Source organism: Camellia sinensis, chromosome 8 (genome assembly GCF_055761805.1).
Source record: "Camellia sinensis isolate YWXY chromosome 8, ASM5576180v1, whole genome shotgun sequence".
NCBI classification, from domain to species: Eukaryota; Viridiplantae; Streptophyta; class Magnoliopsida; order Ericales; family Theaceae; genus Camellia; species Camellia sinensis.
The window spans coordinates 39,863,048-39,882,698 of record NC_138968.1 but is presented as its reverse complement, the minus strand read 5'-3'; the positions used below and the strand labels follow the sequence as shown (position 1 = coordinate 39,882,698).

General features: G+C 33.9%; 1 protein-coding gene and 1 long non-coding RNA gene across 5 annotated transcripts; one reads left to right on the top strand and one right to left on the bottom strand.

The window, feature by feature from the left end:
* Positions 1-494: 494 nt before the first annotated feature.
* On the bottom strand, positions 495-3,897 carry LOC114314263 (uncharacterized). 4 transcript variants are annotated; one of them, XR_014337594.1, is made up of 3 exons: positions 3,728-3,897; positions 1,525-2,940; positions 495-708 (listed from the first exon to the last, which is right to left on the bottom strand). It is a non-coding gene; the product is annotated as an uncharacterized LOC114314263 (long non-coding RNA). The 4 variants fall into 4 exon arrangements; XR_014337596.1 differs by having other exon boundaries at positions 495-1,701; positions 2,362-2,940; XR_014337595.1 differs by having other exon boundaries at positions 495-2,508; positions 2,902-2,940.
* A 1,578-nt stretch (positions 3,898-5,475) lies between these two features.
* LOC114314261 (ATP synthase subunit delta', mitochondrial) lies at positions 5,476-10,302 on the top strand. Its single transcript, XM_028260726.2, has 2 exons — positions 5,476-5,868; positions 9,745-10,302. The coding sequence occupies exons 1-2, from the start codon at positions 5,605-5,607 to the stop codon at positions 10,087-10,089; spliced, it is 609 nt and encodes a 202-aa protein (XP_028116527.2). The 5' UTR covers positions 5,476-5,604; the 3' UTR covers positions 10,090-10,302.
* Positions 10,303-19,651: the final 9,349 nt, after the last annotated feature.

Sequence of the window (19,651 nt, the reverse complement as noted above, 5' to 3'; positions counted from 1 at the left end):
ATTTGAGAAAGTTATTCTAATGTTATTACTAGACTATTGGTTAACAATATAGCATAAAAATGCTAAAACTTCCTCTATCTACGGCTAGGTCATGGAAATAGACACAGAAATAGCACCAAGAAGGATGATCCAATACAAGGTGCTGATTTGGCCAAATTTGTCCACGAACGAGGCAAGAACAGAGAGAGTCGTGTTCCTTTCCAAGTATTAACCAGACAACAAACCGACCATTCATAGATAAGAGGACACGACCAAATCAACAAACTTCTTTTTCTTGTGTAATGCCATCTTCCATAACAATTAATTGAACACTCTTTTGGTTTCTCAAATTAAAGATTCTTGTCAAACAGTATTAATCATCAAATAGCTGATAACTAGTTAAACCAAATTGTTCTAGATATTTGTGTTATCAACTTATCACACAATCAACAAAAATTAAACATAGCATATCACTGTATAAAACCAGAGACAAGTTGCTTTGAAGTAAAGCTTACCACAAGATTAACCCCATCAGGAGCATAATGCCACGAACCCTCAGGCTTAATAACAAACAAAGGAGAAATGAATTGTGTCGCCATCGTATTCAACCTTGTGTGAGAAACATTCCTCCCTATCAATCACAAATCTAATCCCAAAGACCAATTACAGGCTTGACAATAAAATTGCGAGTGTCACAACCACAGCAAGTCCAGTGGACCAAATTTTCATCTAAATCAGAATTCAAATTCCATGATTTTTTTAGCACAGTGCAAATAACTCCAAATTTTGGAAAGGAACTAGAAAAGAGAAGTTTGTAAATCAACGTCAATTATAGAATCAAAACCCCTGTTTGTTTCCGAAGAAACAAAAATGATGAGTAAAAAAGATTTTAACTTTAGGGGCTAAAAGACAATCTCTACTGCAAATTCAGGGGACCAAGTTTTCATCTGAATTAGAATTCATATTCCACACATTGTTTAGCACAGTGCAAATAACTCTAAATTTTTGAAAGGAAAAAAAAATGGACTAGAATAGAAAAATTCACAAATCAACCTCGGCAAAGAATCAAAAACCTTCGTTTGTTTCCAGAGAAATAATTTCTTTGGACAAAAAAGATTCAAACTTTAGGCTAAAAAAAACATTCTATTTTGTAAATTTAGGGGCCAAGTTTTCGTTTGAATAATTAGAATTCAAATCCCAGGATTGTTTAATAACTCTAAATTTTGAAAGGAAGAAAACGAACTACAAAAAGAGAAATTCACAAATCAACTTCAACTACAAAATAAAAGACCCCTGTTTTTTTCCAGAGAAAATAATTCCTTGGACAAGAAAATTTTGAACTTTAGGCTAAAAAAAAGTTGAAAATTAATGAAACAACAAAAACCCCTATTTGTTTCCAGAGAAAATGACCGAGAAAACAATTGGTTGAACAAAAAGATTGGAACTTTAGCCCAAAAAATAAGATAAAATTGATCTCTTGGAGATTGGAATTCTGTTGTGGAAATGAAAATCGAACTAGGGATCGGAGAGACAGAGAGAAATTACCATTTCTGATTTGCCAAGTAGACAGAATCTGTAACGGCGTCGAGAGTGTTTCCCCGTCGTCGGATCTGCAACGGCGTCGAGACTGGGTCGCCACTGGTATTAGGTCGCCGGTGAGGGTGGGTTCGACGGAGAAGAAGGAATGAGTGTGTTTTTGTGAGTGTGATTCGAAACCAAAATCTGTATAACAAAAATCTGTATAGGCTTTGTTCTGTGTCTTTGGGTGGGAAAATGAAAATGAAATTTCAATTTATTTATTTATGGCCGTTGGATGTGCAACGGCTGATCTCAGCCGTTGCAAGGAGGAGATCAAGGAGGGCTTGCAAGGAGAGGATCCGAACTCCATTTACTCGGCCGAAAAAACAAATCCCTTATCATTTTTCGTTAATTCACTATATTCAAACAAGTTGTAAGGTAATTTGGTAAGAAATAATAAGAAATAAAGAGAAAGATCTATTTTCATATTTGGTTTTATAAATTTGAAAAGAAATTGTAAGAAAAACCCTCTCTTATTTTGTTAATCTCATTTCTTATTAAAAATTGTTAGATTTACTGAAAACAACTTGATTGGTTATAAAAATTTTGTAATAGAGATTGTTTATTAAATTACAAAGGAACTGTCACGATTCAAACCTGTTCGTAAAAGTTTAGGACATGACCGACCTGTACTTAGGTCTCAAAAGCAATTACATGATACAACGTTCATCAAGTCGTGCATATATGCCAGGATCATTACACAACTTCCCATAATTGGAGAAGTTCACATGTACTGTTCTAGACAAAAACACAATTCAAGGCAAGTATATGTACAAATAGTTAATAACTCAAAAGTTACATTACCATAAAATGTGCAACAAAGCCACCAACATCATTACAAAAATGTGGCACTGAACCCCTTAAGAAACAAAAAGACTCCACTTGGTTTAAGGAAAAATGTCCACAAAAGGCGCCTAAAGCTAACCTAGGGCTGGCCTCCTAGCTGACTACCTACAAAACATACATGAATACGGAATGACTCAGGCTCAGTAAATAATAATAATGTAATAGAATATATAAATGATCATGTGTCTTGCAAAACATGTACGTATTACATGTATGTCCTTTTTCTCAATACATTTCAAAACGGCCTCGGGGCCCAATTATAATGATAGAACGGCCTCGGGCTCAATAAATACAGAACGGCCTCGAGCCCAATAATAACAGAACGGCCTCGAGCCCAATAATAACATGCCATAAATAAGTCACATCTCATATCCATATTTCATATTCCAATTCTTGTAGTTCATGCATTCAAACAAAACATAACTTTTGAGAATCACACATTAACGTATCAAAATAAATACAAGTGAATCTATTCTGTTTTACACTACTATTATTCACAGTGATCCGGTTGTGCGGTGGTCCCTTCCGATGAGTGACCTACACATCACACACATAAAGTGATAAGCAATGTATTCTTTTTTTAGCTTTTGTCATTAACTCTAACCCGTTTCCATTCGTTTCCTTTTGTTTTTATACACAACATATGTACATGAACTAGTTGAAAACCATGCAATTGGAGGCTCGGAAGTCCAAAAATAGAAAGGGAACAGAAAAATCAACCCTGTTGGCCGTACGTGCGGTGGCCTTGGCCGCACGAGTAGGCGAACTTCAGAATCGAATTTGGCCAAAACAGGGTTGGCCGCTTGTGCGGTGGCCTAGGCCGCACGAGCAATCTGGGTTGCAAACTTCAGTCCGAAAATCTTCAAATTTTAAGCTTTCCAAATGCCTTTCAAAGGCTCAATTCAAGCAATTTCACTTCAACAACATCTCATATGATCATAACAACATGAAACCTAAATTTAAGTAGAACACAACTTGTTTTAATTTGGCTTGTGAACTTCAAATTTCCATATTTCCTTCATATTCTTTATCTTTTCATGATATATATATACACAAACATATATACAAACATGTATACATGAGTTTAAAGCATGCCAAAATCTAAAGATATAAAGGCAATGACTCACAATCCAACTCAAGACAACTCAAAACATAAGAATCAATCCTTTAATTAGCCAAATCCAAAGATTATATGTTCCATTTTATGAAATTTGATCAAACACAATCATAAACCCTAACTTCCATGGGTGACAAAGCTTCATCTAAGTCTTGATTCTAATCAATTGAGGAAAGATACAGAATAATCTTGGTAAGTTAAACATACCTTAAGCTAAATCCTTGAAACCCCTCTTCAATTCTTCAATCTTCCAACCCTAGGTTGGGTTCTCTTCCCCTTTCCTCTTTTCTCTTCTTCCCTTCCCTAAAGCTCTTCCCAGGAGGTATTTTTGTTATGTTTGTCTAAGTCTCCTAAGGCTTTTGTTTATAACTTGCTCTATAAAGCTTTTTGAGTCAAAATGGGACTTTAATTGGGAAATTAGCCAAATAAAGGTAATTAAATTACTACGAATCAAATTTTTATAAAATTTCATATTATGACCTAAAAATCATACTGATCATAACTGTAAAATCAATTTTAGGTTATCGCGCTTCTAAGGCTTCCAATTTCAATCCAAATTTTGCAATTTCAACAGATGTTTTTATAACCGACAGATACAATTCCATAAACATGTAATTCACACATTAAGACATGGAATTTCATTTCAAATGTATAAATATACATATAATCACACACCTAATGAGAGATTTAGATATATGAGAGGGTCGAGTTATTACAGGAACAAAACAAATCTCATTGATATCATCGGATGGATGGGTTCCATTGTCCGAACAACCGTGACTATTGTACAAATGGCAAAACAGCTATCTTTCATCCTCGTTTCGCATCTTTTTATTTTTTATAACAAGTCCAATCCTTACTCTCTTTGATTTTCTTTCCATCAAATTTAAGTGAAAAATTGGTTAAAGTTTAATATGGTTCAAAACACTCCAATCTTAATTTTTTTTTTCCGTTGAATCTTTTTCAAAATTCTGCACTTATACCAATAACTTGTTTTTACCATTTTTTTATGAAAGAAAATTATTTCTAATTCTTACTCTTTTTAAAATTTTATCAAAATTAAGTAAAACAATGACTATTGAAAATTTATTGAAGTATTTGTTCATCTTTAATATGATGAAAATTTTGCCTCTCAATTTGATGAATGAATGGAGCCCATTTTCAATTATTTATTCATCAAATTTAAATTTTTTTCATAACAGAATTGGTAAAGAATTAAAGATGCTTTTATCCAGCCAAACAAAATAGTAAAAAATTACAATTTTTTTTTTCTTACGTAGTTGAGACATCACAATTAATTTTTTGCATTCTTCACACTTGTTACACCAAAAGTGGCTATGCTAATTTGGAATTTTTAAATAAGTCTTTTTTTTTTTATTTTTGTTGTTTTTAGTGATTTTTTAAAAACTATGTTAATTTTTCTTTACCTTTTCCGATGTAGACAAATCTAAAAAGTAATTTTTTTAAAAAAAAAATCTATAAAAAAAATTAAAAAGCCTATAGAATTTACTGTTTTTAGCTTATTTTTATCTTTTCTAAACACTTAAATATTTTAAAATTTTTTAAAAATAATTATTTAAATCGAAAATGAGAAATTTAAACCTTGGTGTAAGGGCGTTCCAACACTTACTATTTTCTTGAAAAAAAAATCTAATTTGGTGCTTCAGTTATAACATCAAATCAATATCAATATTAAATTGAGCATGTCTTAAACTTTTTATTAAATTGAAGATACCTAAAGCATTTTATCTAATTTATAAGTGACCGTTAAGTCGGACGTCGTCCTTTTAGACAATCTCTTCCTTGTAAAATTGTTCTACAAGTTGTGATCATTTTATATCAAAACGATTGACCAGCCAGATGTTTGTCCAATCGTCCTCCTGATTAACCGATACTTTAATAAAAATTAAAATTTTTTAATTAAAATGTACAATATTAAATAAAATTTTTACTCAAATTTTTATTTAAATTAAATGAAAAAAAGAAGAAGATTTTATTGGTTGGGACTTGGGACGGCTCGTAAATTAACCTTACGTTACCAAGGGGTATTCTGATCTGAGCCACCGCACCACCGAACCCCGACCATGTTCCGACAAGCGCCTCAGCTCATGGCACGAGCCACCACGGTGGCGATGAGGTGTCGCCGCCAGTTCTCCACCGACGTCCCGGTGGAAGCTTCCGCGGACTCGACGTTCGTGGAGGCGTGGAGGAAATTGATACCAAACATTGAGCCACCGAAGACTCCGTCGTCCTTCATGACTCCTCGCCCTTCTACGCCTGCCTCCATCCCCACCAAGCTCACCGTCAACTTCGTTCTTCCTTATTCCTCTCAACTATCCAACAAAGAGGTCTAGCTCTTGCCTTTTCTGATTTGATAATTGCTCATTGTTTTCTTGTAAATCATGATGTAATTTGTTGATATTGCCATGTTCAGTTTTTTATTTCTGTGATTTTGATATGTGGGTTTGGTGGTTACGGTGTTGTTAGGGTTTCTAGATTGTAATAATCAATATGATTTTGTGGGGGTAAATTATACTGACCTAGAAAAATTATCATAAGCCCTACAAGGTTGACAGAATTACACCAATGATCTAGTGTTAGTAAGGCTAAAGTGACCGGAACTATGTGGATGATTTGGTTGGAGTGAAATCAGCTTATTTTTCAGGGGTGGATGAATCGGTTTCTGGCAATTTTGTATAGTTGCGTCAGGGGACAGTGTCACCAGATTTGTTTTCTCTTTTGGATTTTTTTGATACACTTCGGCTTTTGGTTCTGTTGAAATTTTCCGATGAATTCATTAGCATCTCCTTAATGCTTTTTCGTTAATAAAATTGTCTTTCTTTATCAAAAAAGGAAGTGACCAAACTAGTGCAGATATTTTGTAGACACATGTATAAAACTAGGATGTTTAAGTGTAAAAGAGATAATAATATAACCTCAAGGGGTTGGCCTAGTGGGCACAACTTAGGGTCTCTCCATCCACGTCTCAAGTTCAATACTCACCTGCTGCAATAAGCTCCTTGGGGCCAGTTCATAGAGAGCATTTGCCCTAACTTTAAATGGGGTCCCCGTAAGTGGACAGTGGGATTGGTCCCTGATTAGTTGAGGTGTGCGTTATTTGGTTTGGACACCGGGTTATCAAAACAAAAAGAAGAAGAAGAAGAAGAGATTATAATATTATTTTTATTTCATATGACTAATGAAAAGGGATTAAATATTATATGAATAAAATCTTAAAAGCTCCCAGTGTAATTATGTCAAATTTATGGAATTTGATGTATTTTCTCCAAATCTCAGTGCAGGATAGTGTGATTTGCCCTTAAGTCTTGGCTATACATAACTTTTTTTCCCTATTGAATGCATAGCATGCTCTTGTTAATTCCAAGTTACTGGATCTGTAGTTTTCGGAATATGTTTTCACCTATCTATTTGTTGGTTGATGTGCCATAAAAACAGATTTATAGAAACTATAGAAAATCACATTACAGTGATAAGATAAGTTGGTTTTTGGAAGTTAATCAGCATAGGAACATGGGAATTCGTTAAAAAAATTAAGGACAAGTATTGAAGAGAATTTGGGATGTTGGTTGAATCTCTTTTATTAAGCTCATTGCTCCAATTGAAGCCATATGACAGAATCAGTATAAGGAAGTTGGTTCATTGTGTGCTGAATTAGGAGTAGCAGGTGGTACCCTTTTCATGAATCTGTTTCGCAATTGGCATTTTTTTCCCCTCTTAATCTTTTTCCTTGTGTTTATGTGAGGGCTGTCTTTGTTATGGCAGTCTGGTGTTTGAAATTATAGGAGTTGGATGTTTGTTCTTGTCGGATGACCATTGGAGTTGTTATTTTGCAAGTCTATTTTTGTTTGCATTTGTGCAGATTCTAATCATTTCAGATGGAGTCATCTTATATTATCAGCAAGAATTTGAATCACAATTTGGTGGGAATTAATTGAGGGGGTATTCTGTGAGTAGATAATCCTGTTAGTATCTCTTCTATAGTTAATGCATATATATTCTATGTTCCCCACCATCACAAGTTCCTTTTCAACTCTTTGCTGGAGGATTCTTTACAAGCTTGTGATGGAATAGTATCCAGAAGGGAAACTCATTTCCAGTCTCCATTCTGTTTTACTGTGTTAAGGACAAAACTAGGAAAAAAAAGGAAACGTTGTCTTGATTGCTGGCTAGGAGAGTAATTAAACAATAGCTAGAGTAAGATTAGCTTTTCAATGACACCTCTCAGTCCCATTGGAGAATGTTCAGTAGATTCAAGGTGTTGCCAAGCAATATCTTGTCTATGTCATTTTAACAAAAGGTGGATTGTCTGTTGGATGTTGATGAGATACCTAATTGTTAAAAATTAAAAGTTGATTATGAACTTAAATTATGGAATTAGGTTCCCTTCTACTTATAACTCGTGCTTCTATGCCGTGTCTCCATCCTGATTCATTGAGGGGTTTTGTGAATTTACCCATTTACTGGCTTTGGGTGGTGTGGTCTTCACTTTCTCTCACATTGAGAAGGTTGAAGGGATCCCTTTTGCTTAAGGAGAGGGGATTTTATGTGTAGTCTATATTCTTTACTATTTGTGTCACTGCAACTTTGTTGGTTTTCGTACAATTGTTTTATCACATGTTTTCTTTGATAATGTTAGTCAGATTTTTGTTAGGCTACAAATTACAATTGACAAAGCCTTAACACAAATCGATCAAGTCAAAAGATCAAGCAACTGTTTGAGGGTTCGAATAGTTGAAGGTGAAACTCAGCAAATCAAAAGGAACTAATCTGCAGTTTGAAATTTTATTACCAGTCCCTAAGTTACATATAATCGAAAGATACATTGTGAAAAATGAAAGCTACTCCTACAATAATGTCTTTTATGTTTCTGATTTTCCCAAAAAGTCCTTTCTCTTGTCTTCTCTTTTTCCTTTTATAGTCCCTTTCTGTCGATCTGGACATAATTGCCATGATATGATAGTTTTCCTCTTTTCCTGGTCGCAGGCTGCTTCCAAACTCCCTTCAACTGCTACTTTTTCATCAGACTTCGTGATCTTGTCACTTGTCCTCTTCTTGCAACTTCTGTTAACTGCTTCTAACCGCTCCTTCCAACTGCTTCTATTCTATTAACTTGCAACACCAACTGTCCAGCGTTTCTGTTGATTCAAGCTGCCGCATGTTCCTCTAATATGACTTCCATGTATCCTCTTGTTTTAAATGATATTCTCCCCTTGCTTGCTCTGTCAATTTCATCTGAAAAAAAAATGGGTCAAACAGATAAGGAATCTTTCATCATATACATTCTTGGACCTATGAAGTCACAAAGGGATTTTTAACCTAGCAATGTAATTTTGTGGCCCAAAAGAATAGTTTTAACATATCTGCAAAGTATGCCTCAAGTCTTATGCGATATGTGTTTGATGTGTGTTATAATGGTTATATATGTGCACTTTGTAATGTCTTCAGAAAATCGGTTTGCATTGCCTTTTAAAATGGTAAAGAAATCTTGTGCCTCTGATCTATTAATACCAAAAAACAATAATCGCTTGTAGAGATAATTTAGTACCCCTCTTTTGGGAAGTGGCTTAGAAGCCAACTTATTGGCTTTTTGACTTATTTGAATCATATCACCTCTCTACTTTTTGCACGTCTTTTGGTGATAAGCAAAAAAGCCAGCTTATTTAGCAATCCCAAAGTAGGCTAATTATTTTAGTAAAAAAATCCAAATGAACTACGAGTTTTGGAACAGCAAAAAATCTTGGGCAATAATCCTAATTAAATGCTTAAAAACTTTCGGAATCAACAAGAAATCTGGTTGTTTATTTTTAGTCACCAACGTGGGGTTTGACCTTCCACTAATGTGATCAAGAGGGATAATCCCAATTTAGTTCCTGTTATACTTGCTGGCAAGTCCTTCCTAGCTCAGACAATTCAATATATAGTACCATATTGATTAGAATAAGTGGAGATGCTAGAAGGGGGGGAAGACTAAGTTGACATGGGAGGTCGTAATGAAAAAAATTTGAATTTATCTTATTTAACTGAGCATATAGCCTTTGATAGAGCTGAATGGAGAAAAAAGATTCATGTAGCCAACTCCACTTGTTTGGAACAGAAGACTTAGTTTGGTTTGGTATAATGTCTCTTTAATGGTTTCCAATTGGAAAACAAGAGGGGAAAATGGGATATCTAGTTTGATGGAATTTTATGTTTTTTGTTTTCAGGTTGACATGGTCATAATCCCGGCAACTACTGGACTGATGGGTGTTCTACCTGGGCATGTAGCCACAATTGCAGAGTTGAAGCCCGGAGTCTTCTCAGTTCATGAAGGAAATGAGGTTACCAAATACTTTGTTAGTAGTGGGTTTGCATTTATTCATGCAAATTCTTTTGCCGACATAATTGCCGTTGAAGCCGTACCACTTGACCACATCGACCTGAGCCTGGTCCATAAGGGTCTTGCAGACTTCACTCAGAAACTGAACTCGGCATCAACGGACTTGGAGAAAGCTGAAGCCCAGATTGGTGTCGATGTACACAGTGCCCTTAACTCTGCTCTTACAGGTTAAATGTGTCCACACCTCTTTGAGGTTTGTTTTAGCTTTGCACACGTGTCTTTTAGTCGGAGTGATGTTCTATATTGAAGATGATAAAACCTTTTTGAATAAACTTTTTGGAGGGAAGAAAAGCTGTGTGTTAAACGAGTTTGTTAGTTGCTGCATTACTTGTACTGACTTCTTGGAATCACAATAATGTATAACTTGGATCCTTGTTTTGTATCAGCTTTGTTTTTTGAGTGTATTATGATTTATGGATATGGGTTTTGTATTACACTTGCATGTTTAAAAGCATATCCATCTTCGATAGAGGAATTACCATAAAAAGAAAAGAATGTGAAACCATCACCAAAAAATGATTGTCAAGGAAAAGAAAGCAGGTTGATTTCTTGCAGTAATCAAGAGGCATTCGATTTCTACCTAGCATTTGTGCAGGACGAAATAATTGGTTGGGGATTATTCTATTGAAAAATTGTTAAATTCAGTGATTTAGTTGTGATCAGTAGTTTAAGCTCAGTAATTTGGGGATGTTCTCTTGAAAATTCAATCATTTAGAGCATCTCCAACGGTGAATCAGATTTTTCACCAAATTTGATACCACTCGCTCCAACGGTGCACTTTCATCAAATTTGTGCCGGGGACAACCGGTTGGTCGACCGGTTAAGCGAAATTTTTTTTTTTTTTTTTTTTTGGACTTTTTGAACCTTTTAGTGGTCGACCGGCTGGTCGATCGGTTAGGCAAATTTTTTTTTTTTTATTGTTTGAACCTTTTCTTCGAACCGTTTGAACCTTTAGGCGGTCGACCGGTTGGTCAACTGGCCGGGCAACCGGCTGGTTGACCGGTTGGTCTCTCCCAACGGCTAGGAACAGTGATTTGGTAAAATGCTTCGCCTGTTCTCATTTTGGTAAAAGATTTGCTGAATTCTGGATTTGATATCGATTTGGTGAAACCGTTGGAGCTAAAAAAAGTGGCTTTTTCATTAAATTTTGAATTTGATACCAGGTTTGATGAACCGTTGGAGATGGTCTTAGTTGCTATATTCTGCAATTTCTCTGTTTTTTTCTCTTTCCCCCCTTGTTTCCCAAGAACTTATTACAAAAGTTCCCATTTTTGTTTTAATGGCTCTATTCATTTTGGTTTGGGGCACACTAAATAATACAAAAAGTCAAAAAGTCACTATCCTATTTAAGTCACATCATCTTATTTAAATCACATCACTTCTCTAACACATCACATCAAACCCAACCCATATAAGCCAATAAGTCAAAAAGTGCACTTTTTAAGAACATCCCAAACCAACCGTAGTCAATTTTGTACAAAGAATTTCTCAAGGGTCTGGCCTCCTTTTGTTGGGCCTGTGAAGACTCACTACGAGTTATGTTTCGATAATTCGAACAGTTTCAATATGTAGAATTCGTCGAGTACTATATGTCTGTAAAAAATTATGTTGATCGGATATCGATAGCTATGTGATCAAATCAGATTTCTGTCAATTGTTTATCTTTTCATTATTAATTTTTTGTAATACAAAATTCATTCGATCACAAAGTTATTGATATCCGATCAACGTAATTTTTTAATACTTGACGAGTTTTACACATTAAACGGTTTAGATTATTGAAACGGAATCCGTAATGAGTATCCACGGGCCCAATAACACCTTCCAATCTGATCACGGACGGGAAGGAAGTCGATCTGAATTGTCTTTCTAAATCACTTGAGAATGAGAACCAGATTATTAGAGGGGGTAAAATAATAGGTAAACTTTTAGGTGTATAGCATTATCCACGAATATAGGAATTACATCCTTTATTTTTCCGCATGGTAGCTGGAAGTTCGTAGCTTCTAATGACTCATTTGTCAGGACAAGGACCATACCATCTTGACAATTGTGAACTACTTAATAATTTGGATAAATTACAAACCTATTCTTCTGATTTGTTTAAAATATAAATTATTTTTTATAGTTCTAAAATTTATCTCGCCTCTTAAAAATTCTGATTTTATAATAAATGATCCATTTCATTAGTAAATTATCAAATCAATTAATAATTTTAAATGATGTTAGAAATTTATTTCAATCAATAACTTAGGTAATTTTATTATTGTGTAGGAGTAGTTGTGAATTTCATTTTTACAATTAATTCTGTTAAATAAAAAATTTCAACAAGGGATTATTTATAATTTTTCAAACCACATGAGACAATTCATATTTAAACAAATTTTAAAAGATGTATTTATAATTTACTCTAATAATTTTCATCATCCTTGGGTATTTAAATCTAAGATATTGTTTGGTTTATTAGAATGGTAGAGAATGATCAAGATTTTGTTCATTCCATCAAAATATTTATTTTTATATTTAGTTTATTAAAAACATAATAAAAAATATATTACAAATAGAATTATCATTTACCATTATAAGAAAATGATAATTTCATTAGGAAATCTAATGAATGATCATTTCAATCCGTTGCATTATATTCCATCTTGAGCATAAGGGGACATGGCATCATATCTTCATGCAAGAGAGAGGAGGCAAGAAGTAATAGTAAGGGTGGGCAACGATTTATCCGATTCGTAAAAATCGTCCAATTCGTCCAATTCGCATACAAATGGGCGGTTTCGCAAATACAATGTGGGCGGATGCGGTTTGAAATATGACATATTTGTCAGTTGCGGGCAGGCTGCGGGTTTAACCCGCACCCGCAAAAAACCACCCACACTTTATTTATTTATTTATTTTTTTATCTTAACTATTGATTTCATTTCTATATCCTACCTAGATATTTTTGTCCAAAACAAAACACTCTTTATTTTTTGAACTTACTCTAGCATTACATTTGCTAATAGTATTATATCAACTGACACTGAATAAATACTGATCATATTATTATTGTTACATAACTGAACTTGTCCCGGATGAAGTGTGATTTGGAATTTTAAATTCCTTAATGAATATGGAGTTATAGTTTAGGATTTTGAAATATATGCTTGTGTTAGTTTATGATTTGATTTAAAATTTTGAATGATTTATTTGTGTTACGAATTGATTTTGTTATATTTTTAATTTTATAAGTTTTAATTCATTAATTATTAATGTTGGAGCATTTTAGAAAATGGGAAGAAAATGACCAAAAATAAATATTTACAAAATGGGAAAAAAATAAGGCTCAAAAATAAATTTTTGAAGAAAAAAGTTCAATCCGCAAACCGCCCGTACATCCGTGAACCCTGTCCGCACAAACTGCAAACCGCACTGCGGGCGGTTGCGGGTTGTCTTTTTCCCAAACCACATAGATGCGAACAGGTCCAAATCGATCCACAAACCGTTCAAATCCGAACTGCGAACACCCCTAAGTAATATAGACCAGTTAAAAAAATTATTGGATATTCTCAATATTATATGACATTATTTACCTGCTATTTACAATCAATGGGAAACTACAATACACAATCTCAACTACTTAACAAAGTGGGGAGAGAATATCTCACCGGTAAATTTTTTTTGTTACGCGATTTGTTTTAGAAGGTTCATTGTAACTGGAAAGAAAATTCCTAACATCATTTTCAAATAACTAATTCAAAATTTTCATGTGAAAACTATTTAACTCAATTTCAAATTTCATAAGTAAATTATTATATTTAAACTTAAGTTATTGTTATCAAATGATTAAAAGTAATTAGTGTGTTTGGTTTGAATTTTTTGGATTAAGTTTTTAAAAACTGAGTTTTTTGATTTTCGTATTTTTTTATTTTTAGTGAATATTTTTAAAATTTTAAATATTTTTTTTTTACTTTTTTAGATGCACCTTACTTAGATGTATCTAAACAGTAAAATATTTGTGAAAAAATATTTTAAAAAATTAATAAATACATAAAAATACAAAAAAATGTTTTGAATTCTCTTATTATTATTATTTTTTTTTTGTATTTTTTGTATTTAGTGAATTTTTAAAAGGTTTTTTTTACAAAATTTTTACTTCTTAGGTATATTTATGCTAAGTATGTCTAAAAGTTAAAAAAAAATGCTTAATATATTAAAAAAATTCAGTAAAAATAAAAACACAAAAAATAAGAAAGTATTTTTAAAAAACTCTAACCAAGACTTGAAGGTTAGACTCACTCTTCAAATTTAATAATATGCTAATTTATTAAAAAATTTAAGATAATTCTTTATCTCATATACTCTCTAATTATCAGTAAATTATATCTTTTACACATTATCATTGAGACTAGAAAATGAAATTCTATATCATTTTTCCGAAATCAAATTCTTTAATTTAAAAAGTACACCTAACCAAGCGGACATGAAATTATGACTATAGAAAAATTACACAAAGATTTTAGGGTAAATTGCACTTTGCCCCCTTTTTGATTGACCACTTTCTCATTTTGGTTCTTGAAGTTTTTTTTTTCCCATTTTGACCGTTCATGTTTTAAGTTTTTCTCAATTTACTCCTGAAACTAACTTCTATTAAAAATTGAACAGAAAATGACATATTAACAATCACATTACATAAAAATATTTTATTATATATAACTTATACATCTGATACAAACTCAAACCCTAATATAATAATTTATTTTTATGTTATATGACAGTTGTCATAGCATTTTCTATCTAATTTTGAACATAAATTAGCTTTAAAAGTAAATTGGAAAAAAATTGAAACATAAAGGATCAAATTGAGAAAAAATAAACTTTAAAGGCTATAAAGTAAAAAATGACCAAACATAAAGGGGTGAAGTGTAATTTACCCAAGATTTTATGATTACACGTCAATCAGCTCGAATACTTGGCAGTAATGAAGATTTAAATGTAAAAATGCTAGAGACCCCAAAAGATTTATCAAATTTCTACCAAATGTCTCATATGTGGGTCTCATGCGAGTCCCACACATTTATATAAGACATTTGGTAAAAATTTTAATAAATCTTTTGAGATCTCTAGTATTACTTATTTAAATGTTCTTATGTTTTGATTTCTTGCACACATGTACGGCTTTGAAGACTTTTAAGTTATTTTAAATTTAGATAATTACATTTAAAAACTTTTGATAATTACAAAAACACCCTTAAGGTTGTAAAATAAAATGAACGTTATGCTCCCTTTGGTAAAGTTTACAATTTACCATTTTTATTTACAAAAATACTTCACATATTCATATTTATTTTTTTTGTAAAAAATAAAAACAAAAAATAAGTTTGATTCACATGTATTTTTAAATTTTAATTTGAAAAATAGTGAAAACATAGTGATCAAAGGTGGTGCTGTCATCTCGCCTGAAACAACTTCTTGTTCAGGAGACTCCTGATAGAAGAGTTTTTTTAGTTTTGTTCCTTGGCTTAGGCCTCCATATTACCACAAAAATAAAAAAAAAAAAATAATAATAAATAAATAAATAAATAATTGGTGGCCTAATGTTGTTTGTGATAGCCGAAGGTGGTTAGAAGTCGTTGTTGGTTGACAAGGTGGTGGCTTGAAGTGGTTTGCGATAGTAAAGCGTGGTTGTTGTCCATAGAATGTAGTGGGCAAAGGTGGTTGCTAACAATCAAAGTTGGTGGTCAGCCATTGGTTTTCAACAAGAGATAGCGATCGAAGCTAATTATTGCCGGTTGGAGGTGGATAGCCATGGTCAAAAGTGATTGCCAACCCCTTAGAGAAGGTAATGAAAAGTGTTTATCAAACAAGGTCACCGACAATAAAGGACGGAGCCAAACAAAATATTTACGGAGGGCCAAAACAAGTGTAGAAAGGATAGTGCCCCTGCAAAAGGTTCTCAACATTACGAGATTTGAGAAGTGTCTAATATGCATAACTTTATTCTCGTGATTTGAACCTATAGCACCTAAAATAAATCAACATAATTGATGGTATTACATAATATGTAAAAGAATTGGGGATTGCAAGATCACTTTTGAAATAGAGGAGTTATAGAAGAATTTTTCAAAAAATTAGAGGGGTCATCCCATATACATTGTAAAAATCCTACTGAAAGAAAGGCCAATAAAAGAGTTTTTTTAAACATAGGAAGGTCATTTCATATACATTATCAAAATATTCTTAGAATTAATGGGTAATTGTATAATTTTGAAGAATTTTTTTGGGGCCATGGCCACCCTAGACCATGGCATAGCTTGGTCCCCATCAGCAATGCAGGCCATATGTGGTAGTCAATGGTAGTGATGAGCGGTGGTGGTTAGAGGGGGTACAAGTAGGAATGAATGAAAAATAAATAAAATTAACTTTTTTGTGATTACCAGAATTTAGTAAATTTTACAAATTGTTTACAAGTTTTCAAAAATAAAAAATGGATACCAAATAGCTGTCACCGGAAACCAATTCATTATGGTGAATTTTGCTAATGTCATGATATAATTTTTTTTATGAACTATTTTTTCCCTAAAATTTACTTTTATTTTTATGAGAATTAATATATATATAAATTAAATCATGAATATTTTTGATATTTTTTTGAGGTAAAATTTACTTTAACCCCTTATGCATTATTGTTTCATGTGTGATTTACTTTCATGCCATTTTGGATGTGAGCACAAAATCCCTTATGTTCACATGTTTCATATTTGTTGTTAATTTTGACAAAATAGTTGATAACAGTGTATTTTAGTTTACAAATCATATGGGAACTATATAATGCTTAGCGAATTACTCGTGTTTGAAGGCATTCATAACACAATTTAACACCAATCAAAATTAATCACTCCCATGTAATTGACCTACCCTTCCCATTTCCCTCCCAATTTATATGTAACCACAATTTATTTTAGATGAGTTTAAAGTATTGTACATAACCAAATGATTAAAACTGAGTTTTAGAACTGATTAAAAAACAGTCTTGACTTGATCTTGAATCGAGCTCTTCACTTAGAAAAATACAAAAGAGAACTAGTTTAATAAAAAGATGGTAGAAAGGAGAATTCCAAACTTATTTAAACAGTATATCGTTAAAGCAATGCCGAATCAACAACCATTATCGCCATGCTAAAATAAGAAAGATTTTGGAAAAAAAAAATTAAACAAAATGTTTAAAAAAATAATTGAAAATAAAATAGTTAAGAATAATATATTGTGTGGGTGATTTTCTAATCACACTGCCCGACTCAGTATTCAGTTGGAGAACACTAGCAGAATAGATGACACCTGGCTAACCTGCAACAGAAAGAGAAGATTCCGGCGGTGGTTTCGACCACCCGGGGGCACTCCGACGATCAAGTCAGTATATCTCTAAAAGAAAATCAATAATACTAAACTCAATGCTCAAAGCATAAAATTGTGTACCTTAGACCCACGGGGGTGCCTCTCTTTTATAGTTACCTCAATCCTAATCCCAATAGAAGCTTGACTTCTATGGATCCCTGTTTAATACTTACCTTGGACTCCTTTAGAGATAGAGATAAACTCCCTAAGAGTTTTATCCTTATCTTGGCTAAGTCTCCTCTTTATTCTAAGACTCTTGTCCCTTATCTCTTATCCGCTTATCTCGGATTTCGATATCTTCGGAGATAACCTCGGCTTGACTGAGATCACCTCGGCGTTATGACCCTGACACGTAACACCTCGGCTGACACGTCGGCGTCACCTTGCCACGTGTCGGTGCTAAAAAATATATCCCCACAACTGCCCCTAGGTTCTATTACCTCGGTATTCTGAGGTAATGGAACCTATATCATTCCGTTTTCCCAATACGTCGGTTTTCAGTATCTCAGCTGAGATCATTATTTTGGCCGACATGTCTTTGTTGAAGAACAAGAACTTTAAGAACCCTTTCACGCGTATGAGCTGTCATACACCATAATTCAACCGTTTTTAACCACGCGTTTCCTTCTTATTGGTTCATACCTGTGACGCGCCCGTAAGCCGTCTCTTTTTCACGTGCGCCGTTTGACGCGTACGTTCTTCCAGGCATATTGATTACTTTTTGCCGCCGTTTTCATTTTTAACAAAACATCTCTTCGTTTTTTTTCCCTTTCACCTTATTTTTGTTTCTAGAAAACTTTTTCTCTCTCTAACTTTCTCTTCTCGAGTCCGCCATTGTTCAAGCTTCCTTGCTCTGAACCTTATTCTGTTCACCCCTTCCGGCGTGTTTTGCACCATTTCGTTGCCTCTACGACCGTCGTCTGACTTCGGCGATCTTTACACCGGCTTCATATTTTCTGGTAAGCAACTGTTTTCGTCTTATTCCAGTTCTTGATCTTTTCTGGAATTACCTGTTATTACTGCCTTGCTCAAACATTTAATTTATGAATCATACATCTGAATGCGTTGATTTTACTTTCTGCTTATGCCTTGAATACATGTACTATTCATAGTTTTCTTGCACGTCTTGCCACTGTTCTTGGCCTTCAACCCTTTGTATTCTTTATGTTTTTGATAGTCCATCTCTGTTCTTGATTCTGAAACTTCACCTTTGTTTTCTGTTTTTTGTGTCTTTTCTAGATCTGTGCCTTTGATCTTCATCTTCATAGTTTTAGGTTTGGGATTTGTCTGTAGTACCCATATTTTAGGAAAAACTGAAACATCCCTTACAAAATTTCTGCACTAGTTCAAACTTAGGTTTTTTGCTGAGGTCCCAATAACCCTTTCCGAAAACATCTTCCTTCTTAAATCCAATACCTTTAGTTATCCCGATATTATGGATATGTGGAAACATCGGGTAGACACCCTTTCTAAGCTAGACTTTTTAGGCAAGAGTTTGAAATCCCAGCCGATGTCAATCTGAGGTTGGCTGGGGATGATGACTCCATCATGCCTACTGATCACTCCATGCCCTTCCCTGTAGTTGCCTTTATTGAGTGTGGACTTCGGTTTCCACTTGACTCTTTTTTCCGTCAAATCCTTTACTTCTATAAGTTGAACCCAATGCAACTCGCCATCAATTCTTACCGAGTTATTACTGGTACCATAGCTTTAGTTAAACAAGAGAATGCTAGGATTACACTTGCCGACTTCCAATACTGTTATACTATGTGTCGTCTTAGAAAAGACACGGACTATGTTTATTACCTTAAGCCGAGATCCATCGAATATAAAATCGTAGCCGACCTCCCAGACTCCAACAAGGGAGCTGGAGACGATTACTTCATTGTCTCGGGCAATTGGGAGTTTCAGCCAAACGACAACCTCTATCTTTATCCCTTAAGTCGCACTGTTTTGGGGGAAGGAGCTGGTAAGGGCCACCCTTCATAAGTTTCTTTTTATCTTCTTGCATAAAGTTTTCAATATTCTTGTTCTAATGTCTGTGCTGTTTTTATCTTTTGCAGTTCTTCCTCAACCTCCAAAGAATTTTCGCCAATCCTTCTATCCCAGCAAGGATTTGAAAAGACTTCTGAACTTGCCAATTCACAAACGAAAGGCGCCTCTGCTCCTCAACTTTATTCCAACTTACAAGTCCGCTTTGCCCGATGTCCCTAGGAGGAAGAAAAAAAAGCCTTTCTCCACCATCTGTCATAACGCCACAGACCGCATCTACATCTCGGACAGACCAGGGGTCAACCTTTGATCCAGCCGAGCAACCATCAACTTCAGCTCCATACTTGGTTCCAATATCA